Here is a 12,412-nt window from a genome sequence, read left to right on the forward strand (position 1 = left end):
GATGTGCAGGCCAGTGCTCCACGGCTTTGACCCCTCTCCAGGCAGATTCCCATTCCTCCAGACCCTCATCCCTGTGACCTTCAGAGCTGTGGTGGGACTGCAGATAGCCATGGGCCTGTGCTCCGTGCTCCCCCTCTGCAGGGGTGGGGATGGGTCCTGCAGTGCTGCCAGGAGCTCTGGCCAGCTGGGGACAGAGGGACACAGCAGCGTTGTGCTCTCAGGGAAGGCTGGGGAAGAGAGAAGGGGATGTTTGGGTGGTGGCATTTGTCCTCCTATCATTGTAACCATGTGGGAGCCAGGCTATCCTGGAGATGGCTGAACCTGCCAGTGGGAGGTGGGGAATGAATCCCTTGGTTTGCTTTTCTTCCATGTGCAGCTTTTCCTTCCCTTATTAAACACCTTTACCTCAAACCACTGGGGGTTTTTTCACTTTGACCACTTGATTCTCTCCACTGTCCCACCAAGGATCATGTGTGAAGCTCAGTTGTAGTCTGGGGTTATACCATGACAGAAGGTAAGTAAAATGAGTCCTTCCCTTGATAGGTGCAATAAAACTGACCCTTCTCTTCCCTGCTTTTTCTCATTTGCTGGGCTGAGAGGTGGACAGAGCAAGCTGAGGTACCTCCTGGGCTGTTTGGAGCAGTTTTGCATGTCTGGAGCAAAGTCTTCTTTGTAGTTCTCTCTGGATATAGCACAGCCAGGACAAACACTGGCATTCAGAGAGGAGGGACAGGGAGTGATCTAATGAGACATTTATTCTCCAGCATCTTGGCTCTCAGAATTGAAACTGAAAATGAAAGGCAAAAATAGGTAGATAATAAGAAAAGAAAGTAGAACCCAAAACAAGTCTGACATAATATTTTTTTTTCTCTTTTGGAAAATGCAGGTTCACTGAAAAACCAATAAAACATGCTTGTAAGAATCAGTTTTTATTATTCTGAACTAATCTGAAACAACTCAGGTGGAAAAAACATTTTCCTGTTGATATTTTCAAGAAGAATATTTTATAATTCAAGATGATGCTTTTATCGCAGTATTTGAATTAATGCATAGTGTAAAGTGTGAAAAATTAACCAAAAAAAAGAATATAAAAATATCATTTACATAAAATATTTTTGTAATTTAATCTTAGGAATGTCTTTTCATTTGTCTTCTTGAGCAGCATTATCTTGAACAAGTTTTTTGGCTTTTTTTAATCACAGTTCTAAAATTTCTGTGACAGGTAAAAAACCATTTGTGGCTTAGCTTAATGGTTAAAATCTAAAAATGTCTGTGGCACAAATTGTAGTCAATATTGCACCATGTAGAATTTAGGGTGTACTTCAGTGAACTGTGGGTTGCTGCTGCTTGCCTTGAGAGCCCGAGTGTGCTGCCTCTCTTCAGCAGAGGCAGGTTAGAAGGCTGTGCAGTCTGCCCTGACATTTGTGAAGCCCTTTCCTGGGAAGTCTGCTGCAGGCTGGTTCTGGCTGCACGCTGGGAGTGCGGCTGCACGCTCACCTGGAGCTGTGTCAACAGGCAGACAGAGTTTGTTTCGTGATTAGTTTGTCTGAAGATGCTTCTGCATTGTGGAGAGTTTGTGTGATTAAGGCCTCCACCAAGAGCCAGGGAGAATCCAGGTGGGAAGAGACAGCCAAGGCCAGCGGGGCTATGGGGCGACATGGCTCAGGGGTTACAAACATGATGGTCCCACCAAATCATTGCTGGAGTCTGCTTTGCTGAGCCGGAGCACTGCTGCAGTTGCTGGATTTTGGCAGCAGGGGTGGTTTCTTGTGATATTTGCATGGTTTGGAAACAGCTTGTATTTCTTTATCCTTCCCTGTTTGTTTGTTTGTTTGTTTTTTTATTATGGACATACTTCTGCTCTAGCCAGTGACTTGAGGCTGCAGAATTAAACTGGGGAAGGTAGATGACTGAAAGGAAAATGTCAAGTGATAATGGTTTCCTTCAGGGCCAAAAAAAGAAGAATCTACTGATTCACATTTTTGCACTGTAGCCAGGAGTTTTCCTCTATGATCCTGATGGCTCCCTTCCAAGCCAGCATATTCTGTGATTCTGAGGTGAGAATGTAGAAAGGGCTAAACTGGCTGGGATCAGGAATGCTGGGGACATTGACTCCTGTCAGAGGGTGACATCCTCGTCTTGTAGGCAATGCAGTTGCTGAGGAGCAACCTTTGGGCAGTAGAGGGAGGTGTAGCTGTAGCTGAGGGTGAAGCCCAGATCACAGGGCAGTTCTTCGGAGTTGCTGAAGTGGATATGAGGAATTGCCTCCAGCCACATCTTTCCATACTGCCTGTAGAACCGTTTATGGTGGTGGGACCCTGACAGTACATTGTTCATTAAAGCTTTTGAAATTTAAGGTCAAATGTACTTGCAGGGATACAATGAGGGGCACATCCTGTTGGTGCTGTTTGTGGGAGGCCCTGTGTGCCTGTCCAGACCTGTGTGACCCCACCTGTCCTCTAGGGACTCACAACTGCTTGGACCTGGGGCCTTGGAGCTGTGCCAGCCTCCTCTGTCTCAGGCTGCTGGATCAGGCAATTCCCAGCAGTGGGGATGGAGGGGGAAATCTCTTTTCCACTGGGGGCTGTGGAGCTGAAAGGAGGCTCTCCAAAGAGATACTGATGCCTTTTTGGGGCTACCTAAAAACAGAGGCCAGATAAAATTAAGGGAATAATAAGCAGTTCTATTTATTGAAGGGCCTTCAGGCTTTGTCTATTTCAGATAGACGAAGCCCTTCAGGGGCTACACCCTAAATGGACAATGGTTCACAGGTTTTCATAGTTTTACGACTTTTATAAGATTGGTCCATTTGCCTGTTGAGGGTTAATCTTCCAATTACAGCTTCAGGTAATGAAATCATTTACCCCCACTTTGCTCCCCCCCAACTCACTGTTTGCATTTCTTGGGGCCTGAGACAGTGAGGAGTCCTTGATTCCCAGGCCTGGAGAGGAATTGTTGTGTCTGACCAAAATGGGAAAGCAGCAGCTCACACTGAATATGGAGTTTAGAGTTATACACTAAAGAATGGCAGGATTGCAAATATATGAAAAATATAAAAGCTCAAATACTAAGTCATCAATGCCAAGAATCAGTTGAGGCTGGGGGAGGCAAAGGGTGGTTAGACAGAAGAGAGGGCCAGAGGAGGTGCCCAGAACAGGAAGAGGCCATAGGGCACCCTGCTGCCAAAACTTCTCCTTGCCCATGGAATCTCCAAGGGAGACCAAAAGGGCTGAAGGAGGAAGAAGGAAAAGGGTAGAAAAGGGTCTGGAAGAAGTACAGCTTTGCCTTTTCCCCCTGGTTTACACCCATATAACCCCCACCCACCCAGCCCTGAGCCTTCCCTGTTTTTCCTGCAGGGGCCATTTGTGGCAGAGGCTGCAGATGCAGAGGGGACAGGATGTGCTGCCTGCAGCTCACAGGAGGACAGGGAGCTGCAGACACTGCCACCTTCAGAGCAGGACTCCTGGCCAAGCTGCACGTGTCCCACACAGCCCCAGTGCCAGAACTCATCCCTTCTCCCACATCCAGGGGTGCAAGCCACTGTCCCTGCTTCATTAGCCCTTCGTTATTGTCAAAGGGAGCTCTGTGTTCATCACTGGCAATCCAGAGAAGATGCAGCTGAGGTGCACCTGGCTCCAGATGTGGGTGGAAGGGAGCAGCTGTCTGCAGTAAGGACCATGGGTTGCTCCAGTGTGGGACTGAGGGGGTTTGGATGGATGAAGAGTGGGACCAATGCTGTGGGATGCACCCAGACCTATGGGTAGGAGGTGTTGCTGTCCCTCCTGCAAAGACGGACCCTGTAGCCCAGGAAAGGACCGAAAAGGAAGTCAAGTTCCTTCCCTCCTATTTCAATCTGCTGAGCCACCAAACTTGTGGGTTTGTGGTTGCAAAACAACCCCCTATTTCATAAGGCAGGGAAGAAACCATTTCACCATCAAGTGACCGGATCTAAGAAAGAGAAACAAAAAGTCCCGATAGCCTTTCCCCCAAGGTCTGACGGATCCTAAGACCTAAGTTGTCACAGGGGCCCAGCCCTGGCATGTGACTGGACATTGTGGTTCCAGTTCAAGCGCCCCAGCCCTGCAGTCGTGCTGCAGAAAGCCAAGCCGTGGGACAGGAGGTGGCTTGTGACAACGAACTTGTATCAGGAGCCACAAGGAGCCACACAGCTGCTCGGTGCCTCTGGCCAACGCTTTCCTCTGAAGAAGTCCTGCTTGAGCCGAATACTGAGGGAGCCAAGAGGGACGTGATGCTGCCTGTGACCCGTGTGCTGGCCTTGGGTGAGTGCCAGAGGCTGTGGGGATTCCCAGAGGGTGACAGGAGGTGTTGCCAGACACTCCATGGAGGTGTTACACAGCTGCTTCTCTTGCAGGGGCTTGGCTGGTGTCACAGGGTGAGGCTACACCGAGTGAGTATCTTGAGCAGGTAGATGGGGAGTTTGGACACATTTCTGGGCCTACCCATTTCCCAGGGCTCTTCCACAGCCCCCTGGAACAAAACTCACCCTTGTGTAGAGATGGGGCCTGGTGGCAGCCCCGGGCTCACAGCAGGGCAGCTGCTTGGGGCTCCCTGTCTGGCTGGCAGCATCTCTCTCCCTGTGCAGGTGCCCCCACAATCTCCATCTTCCAGAAGCCACCAGGGGTGATCCCACCTGGAGGCTCCACCACCATCTGCTGCATTTGCCAGTGCAGCAATGGGAAGTTTATGATGTACAAGGGCAGCCACCAGGTCCCCACCCTGGAGCAGAGTGGTGGCAGGGCCGAGTTCTCCATCTCTAATGCCACCTACGAGGACAGAGGTAGCTACATCTGCCATTACCTGGAGGGAGACGCTGTACTGGCTCGAAGCACTGAACTGGAAGTTTTTGTGGAAGGTGAGGGATGTGCTGTTTCCCCTCTTGTGGGGTCACACACCCCAGGGCACACCAGGATGCCTGTGACCATTTCCATGATGGACAAGGTTTTTCTCCTCTTCCCTGGCTTGGAGAGGTGGGGACCATCTTCACCTCTGCCTGAGCCGTTGGTGGCTTCAAAGAGATCCTGGTGCTCCTGGCTCCACGTCAAAGCCCTCTGCACCTTCTCATTCCCTCTCCTGTCCCCCTAGAGCTCCGTCTGCCCCGACCCAGCCTCTCTGTCCTGCCTGGGCACGAGGTGGCTGCGGGAGCTGAGGTGATGTTCCTCTGCACCACCACACAGCCCAGCACCGGCTGTTACCTGTACCTGGAGGGCCAGATCCAAGCCCAGGTGTTCCTCAGGGAACAAGGGGACCACAACTTCTCCCTCGTGCAGAAAGGTGAGAGCGGCCGCTACAGCTGCCAGTGCTACACCTGGAATGCTTTGAGAGAATGGTCTGCTGTCAGCAACACCCTGGACCTGGTGGTGAGAGGTGAGACATCCCCCCAGCCACATCCTGCTCCACTCTTCCGCCCTGTGCAATCAGTCACATCCTGGGGGAACTAGAAAAGAGGATTTAGGGCAGGAAAGCAGCTGTATGAGGGCACCAAGCAGGGGATGTTTGAGCCTCTGCACCAAGCAGAGGGTGTTTCACCTGTGTTTGATCCTGGCCAGCTCCTCAGGGACCCTATAGATGACCTAGAGACCAGGGTTGATGGGCTGATAGGTGGGGATAAGATTCAAAGGACAGCTCTCCCTGCACTTCCCAGTCCAAGGGACAGTCATACGTCTTGTCACAGCTCAGTGTCACCATCTCGCTGGCAGTGGCAGCTGAGGGCCAGCTCCATGTTTCTTCCCTCCTTTCCATCTTTGGTGCCACTTGGTGGGGGTCACAGGTGAGAAGCTGTGAGTAGAGGGTGTCCCAGGGGACAGGGATGTGGGAGGTGCATAGGGGGCCCCCTCGGGGCTCTCTTTGCTCCTTAGGAACTTCCCTTTGTGTCTCTTTAGCCGAGGACCTCCCCGGGGTGTCCCCTTGCCCTGTGCGTCCCCTTGGATCCCCTGCTGCCCCCGTGAGAGGACTGGGATGTCCCAGTGGGTTCCTCCGCAGTGACGGTCCCTTCTGTCCCTGCAGATTACACGCTGTGCAACGCCGTGCGCCTGGCGCTGGGGGCCGGGCTGCTGCTCCTGCTGGGGCTGATCGCGGCCGAGGCGGCGCGGAGCCGCTGCTGCCGGGGCTGGGGGAGCCGCCCGCCCCCGCCGGGCCCCGCCGCGCTCATTGCCCTGCAGAACCCGCGCTGGGATGAATAAACCGGGCCGTCCCTGCCGCCATCCTCGTCCTGCTTCCTGTCTCACTCGCGGTCCCTGTCCCGGTCCCTGTCTCGGGTGCCTCGGGGGTCCCGCGGGGCGGGCGGGCACTGGGACACCCGGGAACACGGAGAGGGGCGGGGGTCTCGCCCCCGGGCGGAGCGGGGACCGCAGCACTGACCCCTACACTGCCCTGTACCTGCCCCTGCACTGCCCCTGTACCGACCACTGCAGTGACCCCTGCTCTGACCCCTGCACTGCCCCCTGCACTGCCCCTGTATCGACCCCTGCACTGTCCCTGCAATGACCCCTGCACTGCCCCCTGCTCTGATCCCTGCACTGCCCCTGCACTGACCCCTGCACTGACCACTGCAGTGCCCCCTGCTCTGACCCCTGCACTGCCCCTGCACTGCCCCTGCACTGACCCCTGCATTGACCACTGCAGTGCCCCCTGCTCTGCTCCCCCGGGCACAGTGATCACTGCACTGACCTCCCGTGCTGCACAGTGGCCCCGCTGGCCATGCAGAGTGGCACCCATGCAGTGACCAGCACCCTGACCTCTCCCACCACGCAGTGACTGCTCCTGCTACCCCACTGCACAGTGACTGTTCCCACTGCCCTGCAGCACAGTGGCTGCTCCAGCCCTGCAGTGACCGCTCCCGCAGCACAGTGACCACTCCTGCTTCACAGGCCTCTGTTGCTCACATTCGTTTATTATTTTAAAACACTGACAAAACACATCACACCATCATCTATATATATAAATTTACCTTTGTACCACTATAAATTTATATATATAGAGCCTTTAAATCTCTGTACATTCAGGACACACAGTTCCAGAATAGCTGCACTGGCTACAACAGAAGGATTTTCATTATGAAAACACAGAGAGGAGGCGCCAATATCAAAAACACAGAAAAAAAGAAATTAAGAAAGAGTGCAAAATGAATGAAAGTGCAAAAAAGCTTTTGTTATCATAATCACACTCCCTCCACAATATGGTCCCCATTCCCCCCTCCAAGTACAAGCGAGCCTCAGGCCCCAGAGGGAAGGGCTAGGCTGCAAGAAGGGAGCCTGGCTGCAGCCCATCTGTCTTTCCCTCTCTGCATCGAGGAGCTCTCCTGGAGGATGAGTGAGGAACCCGAGTGGCAAAATCACACCCCTCTCCTGGCTCCCTCTTCCAACAACCTCATCACTCCCATGGGCCCAGATGTGCCCCTGCAGGCAGCAGCTGCCCTAAGTCCCCAGCCCTCCCAGACCACTGCAGGGTGCTTTTCTCTTCTGAAAGTGCTTGTGATCGCCATGGAGAGCAGCAGAGGAAGGCGAGGGCAGGCAGCTGTGCTCTGGTGGGGCAGGCACGGCCGCCCTCCCTGCTGAGCTCCAGGCTGGCTGCTCTCATGGAAATGGAGACCTCGGCTTGCACTGCCCCAGTGCTGCCCATTTCCACTGGGAGGAGGAAAAGTTTCCCAAGAGGCTCCAACTGCTCCCCCACACCCAGAGTCAGCCACAGACCAGGCCCCCAGGAGACACCCGCAGCTGAGGCTGGAGCACGCAGTGGGACTTCTCCCATGGCTCCAGCTGAGCCCTGCCAACACCAGCTGCAGGGGCAGGAATGGCAGAAACAGAGACTTGGGGACCTCCACTCAGAAAAACATTCGGCTTAAAGAATTCTTCATTGACTTAGAAATGCTGGCTGCAGTCACAACTCTCAGAAAGGCCCCAGAGGAAAACCTGTGGGTCAGGACAGCCCACTGTCCTCTCTGGCTTCTTAGTGACATGGCAGTAAATGTCCCTATGAGGAATCTGGTCAGGCAGCAGGGGAAGGACAGAAAACTTTGGTGCTTCTGCCTTGGTCACAGCTGTCCTTAACAGTCCCTGAGGGGGGACTCCCACTCAATGCTCTGTGGGGTTGGAGGACCTACCAAGGCCAGGGGTGCAGCAAACCTTCCTCCTTGCTGGGACCAGGGACAACTGCTCACAGAGGACACATCACATGAGACCCTGGGATGGGTGTCTGCTGCCTCCACAGCCCCAGAGACCCCCACCCTAAAACAGCAACACACCAACAGCAGGGGAATGGCGTCATGGTACTCCCACAATCACCCATCCACATGTACACAATGCTTTGGGTTTGGTTTAAAGGACACAGAAGGTTTTAAGTTTTAACAGTAAATAGCCCTTGACCACCTACAAACCCTGTAACTCCCTCACCCAGAAAAATCCAGCAGCTCTGTACCCCAACAGGTACATCAGCCTGAGAGGCTGAGGATGCTCAATCCAGCAGGAGTGTGACACAGCTCCCCCCACCCTTCCAATGGGACTGGTGCTCCTGACAGCTGCTCCCAGCACAGAGCTCACACCTGGGCTCCAGCTCTGCAGCCAGATGAGGGGCAGCACCCTGCAGTCCGGTCCAGGTCATGTCTGTTTTTAAGAGGGAGGTGAGCAGAGCCCAGGACAGGCAGTGCTGTGCTGGCACAGTGTGGGGATGCACCTCTGCCAGCGTGGCTGGTGCCCAGGCAGAGCAGGGCTTGGCTGCACCCAGCAGCAGAGCAAGAGCCAGTGGTGCTGGTTGTAGCCAGCCCTGGAGGGCAGCCAGGGCTTGGCTCAAGGCTCCTCTTCCCTTCAGCAGGATCTTCTGAGCTCCTCACCACCTCTGCTCTCCCAGGCAGCCCTGTGAGACACAGGGCTCTCCCTCCTTCACAGCAGTTTCAGATCTGATGCCTGGGTAGCAGCTCCTCCCCCAGCACCCTGGGATGGTGCTCAGTCCCTTCCCCAGCAGGAGGAATGACTTCACACATGGGAATACAGCAGATGAGAACAGGATGCTTTCCTAAGATGGGTCCTTGCAAGCTCAAGGGCTGTGTCCAGTGTGAGGGAGCTTTTTCATTCCAGATCACACCTGGAAAAGTCTCAGCACCATTCAGAGCCTGGGCTGAAGGTCCCAGGCCTCCTCCTCTTCTGCCCCAGCACACAGCTGCCCAGAAAGAGACTCTCCATCAGCTGAAGAGACCAACCTCCACACCACTTCCTGCAGAGGAAGGGTGGCTGGGGGAGTGACTCTGGGACTAGGGACACAGCTCTTCCTTCCCACTCCCTCTCTCCACAGCTGGCCACACTGCAGTGCTTGAAAAAATGCAAGGACATAAAAAAAGAAAGGAGAAGGAAAGCTGCCTAAATCAAACCCAAGCAATGACAAAACAAAGGCATGGACAAGTTGCAAGTCCTGTGGAAGAGCAAGCAGCAGACGTTTCAAGAGAAGGTCAAACATGACCCCAAATATTCAATAACAGAGACAAAATGCTACATTTCCATGGGAAGCCTCAAACAGGTTGACCCAGATGTGACAGCAGCTCCCAAGGCAGCACAGCTCCAGGACACATTGCTGGTGCACTTGCTCACACCTCTGCATCCCTGTCTTTGGGCACTGGGAAAGGGGGGGAAGTTGTTTCATTACTGGAATGTCATTGTTGGGAAAGGAAAATGAAGCGGACCTGGGCTGGGCCCCTGGGCATGTGGCCATCTGGGCAGGTGGCCATCCTCCAGCACTGCATGGCCAGCCCCTCCTCCCACAGCTCCCACAGGTGTGCCAGGGTGATGGACCATGGAGAGCAGTGTGGGGCCTGCCAGGAGGCACAGGGGCTTCTCAAAAGCTGCTGGGACTCTGCCAGGACCCCCAGGAATGTTGGCTTTTCTGGCTCTGCAGCCCTTTAGTCCCTCCTCCATCACAAAGGATGGTGTTACATAGCATTCCCAAACTGCCTGTGGCCCTGTTGGAAAGGTGCTATGTTCTGAAAAGGACAGAAACAAACCAGCTAAGTGCTGGACTTCTTTCAGCTCTGCAGGTAAGGGATCCAGGGACAGCAGAAGATCCCGCTCTTCAGGCAGCAAAACCTGGGTGCCTTGTGGGGGTAAAGAGTGGGGAGAAGGCAGCTTGGCAGAATTGACTCAGCCAACTCAGGAATGCCTTCAGAAGTGACTCTGGATCTGCCTATTGGAGCAATGGATGCTTTTTGTCCTTGGCAGCTGTCCCCACCCTAGAGAGGACCTTGCTCCTATTACAAGGACCAAAGAGGGCCCAACTTCCTTTGTAGAGGACTCATTAATAGGTGCAGGGGGAACAAGTTATCCAAGCATCCTTTCTCCCAGAGAAGAGCTGGACAAAACAGTCTGAAGTGCAAGAAGAAGTGGAGCCTTTTCTGCACCCAGCCAGCCCTGGCCTGGCAGGGCCCTGAGGCTGCTGAATTCCAGGAAAGAGGAAGAAAGCACAGGTGCTGGTCATGGGCAGAGCAGCTGCCAGGACAGCTGCTCCCTGAAGGGGCAAGAGGTGGCCACTGGTTTGCAGTGCAGTGTAGGGGCAAAGCAGTCATCAACTGGCCTCAAAAAGGGGAAGTCAAAAGAATTCAGAGAAAAAGGCAAAATGAGCAGAAGCTCTTCAAGAATGTTCCTTGGAAACGGTGTTAGCACAAGTAGCCCCAGAGGATCACACAGAGGGAAAAACCCCAAATCTCTCTCAGCTGCTGAGCAAAGGCGAGAGCAGCCTTTAAGTGGGTGTGAGCATGGCTGCAGGCAGGCAGTCCCTTCCCTGCCTGGGTGACTCCAGTGGGTGCCAGCCCCTGCTGTGACACCTCCACAGGGCTCCCCCGGCCCTCAGCACCCCTGACCCGGGCACAGGGGCACAGGGACCCAGGCACAGCAGGACACAGTGGGGGCAGCTGTGGCACCAAGATGGGCCAGTGCCACCTCCACCCTCCTTCCCTGCCACCGCCCCCGAGGGCTGGGCCCAGTGCTGCAGAAGGGCAGCGGGCAGGGAACAGGATGGGAGAGGGAGGCTGGGGAGGGGACGTGTGGCACCGGGAGGACACGAGCAGGACGGGACAAGCTGCGGTCGGCTGGGAAATCTCTGTCCTGAGCGGACAGTTTGGTAGCACCAGTGATGAGGGAGGGTCCCGGCTGGGCCAAGAGAAGTCACTTTAAGGTGTCATCAGCATTCTTGAACATGAGGATGGCATTGTAGATCTTGAGTGCCGGGCCCAGCTTGACACTCATAATCTTGACGATGTCAGCCTGCGTCAGCAGGAGGAACGCCTCGCCATCGATCATCTGGGAAGGAGAGCAGGGACAAAGGCACTACTGCAAACACGGGCTGGCACTCCTGGGGACAGCCAGAACCAGCATGACCTGGGCAGAAGCCACAGGTGACCCCAGAGCCCAGGGCAGAGCCCATCCACAGCACTCCTCAGGGAAACCCCAGCTGGCAGCTGATGTGTCCAGCGACAGGGCAGAGGGGGAGAAGCTCATCAGGGGCCATCCCAGGAGCCTACACTGCAGCCAGGTTGGGATTCTGTACTGGAGCCCCATGGACACAGCACAGAGCCACCACAAACTGCTCTGGGCAAGCAGCCATCCATTCCCTGCTCCAGGGACCAGCACTTGTGGACACTGCCCCGGTTCAGCTTTGCCTGCCTGAGCACCCTTAAAGCACAGTGGCCATTCCCAGACAGGCTGTGACAGTGGCTGTAGCCAGGGTGCCCAGGATCAGCCCCGGGTGTCAGAGCCACCCTCACCACATCTGCCCACAGAGAGCCCAAAAACGTCGACCCTGACAGGCAGCAGTGCTGGTGAGAGGGGCAGAGGGGGAAGGATGAAAGGGTGAGGAGGAGCAGCTCCCTGCAGGAGGTGATGGTGCTCTTCAGGCTGCAGCACCATCCTCCTCCTGTCGCCCATCCACATCCCCTCAGAGGGGATGCCCCGCATGCTGGGAGAACGGGGCAGCACAGCTCCCTCCTGCCCTGTAGGGACACAGCCAGACAGCTGCACCCTCCCACGCAGTGGGGCTGCAGGGCAGGACCACTGCCAGGTGCTGGATGTACCCTCAGCATCCAGCAGCAAGCCACAGCAGGAAGGCCAGTGGCCAATTCCTCCCAGCCCTGGTGGCAACCAGCTGTCCTTGACCACCTGCTCTCATGTGCCAGCCCTTCTCACCTCATCCTTGAAGAGCTTGGCTTGGTCCTCACAACCCGTCAGAGTCTGCACAAAGCTAAAAACCTTGGAATAAATGAGAGAAATGTCAAGACAGAGCAATGATTCTGGCTGGAGACCCCCCTGAGCCCACATCCTCACATTCTGAGCCCTACAGGGTGCCATAGGGGCAGAGGCTGCAGTTGTTCTGCCCTCCCATCCAGAGCCCACCCCTGGCCCCAGGCACAGGCACTGGC

The 12,412-nt window shown here is 54.9% G+C and overlaps 2 protein-coding genes across 9 annotated transcripts in view; one reads left to right on the forward strand and one right to left on the reverse strand.

The window, feature by feature from the left end:
• The first annotated feature begins 1,540 nt into the window (after positions 1-1,540).
• On the forward strand, positions 1,541-6,221 carry LOC139604281 (osteoclast-associated immunoglobulin-like receptor). Of its 5 annotated transcripts, none has more exons than XM_071455386.1 (6): positions 1,548-2,057; positions 3,357-4,280; positions 4,358-4,408; positions 4,604-4,873; positions 5,104-5,385; positions 6,025-6,221. In XM_071455386.1, exons 2-6 carry the CDS (start codon positions 4,250-4,252, stop codon positions 6,198-6,200), a joined length of 810 nt encoding a protein of 269 aa, XP_071311487.1. In that variant the 5' UTR covers positions 1,548-2,057; positions 3,357-4,249; the 3' UTR covers positions 6,201-6,221. The 5 variants fall into 5 exon arrangements, with proteins under 5 accessions (XP_071311486.1, XP_071311487.1, XP_071311488.1 ...); XM_071455387.1 differs by having other exon boundaries at positions 1,554-2,057; positions 4,373-4,408; XM_071455383.1 differs by having other exon boundaries at positions 1,556-2,057; positions 3,357-3,668; positions 4,065-4,280; positions 4,358-4,873.
• Positions 6,222-6,892: 671 nt separating this feature from the next.
• L3MBTL1 (L3MBTL histone methyl-lysine binding protein 1) overlaps positions 6,893-12,412 on the reverse strand; it is a 34,496-nt gene continuing 28,976 nt past the window's right edge. For all 4 annotated transcript variants that reach the window (XM_071455380.1, XM_071455379.1, XM_071455381.1 and 1 more), the window contains 2 exons: positions 12,180-12,242; positions 6,893-11,297 (listed from right to left, as the gene is read on the reverse strand). In XM_071455380.1, the coding sequence (XP_071311481.1) occupies positions 11,163-11,297; positions 12,180-12,242 (198 nt within the window). In that variant the 3' untranslated portion in view covers positions 6,893-11,162. The remainder of the gene's footprint in view (positions 11,298-12,179; positions 12,243-12,412) is intronic.

The sequence above is a fragment of the Agelaius tricolor genome, unplaced genomic scaffold, assembly GCF_023055355.1.
Source record: "Agelaius tricolor isolate 1412-34295 unplaced genomic scaffold, bAgeTri1.0.p SCAF_49, whole genome shotgun sequence".
NCBI lineage: Eukaryota > Metazoa > Chordata > Aves > Passeriformes > Icteridae > Agelaius > Agelaius tricolor.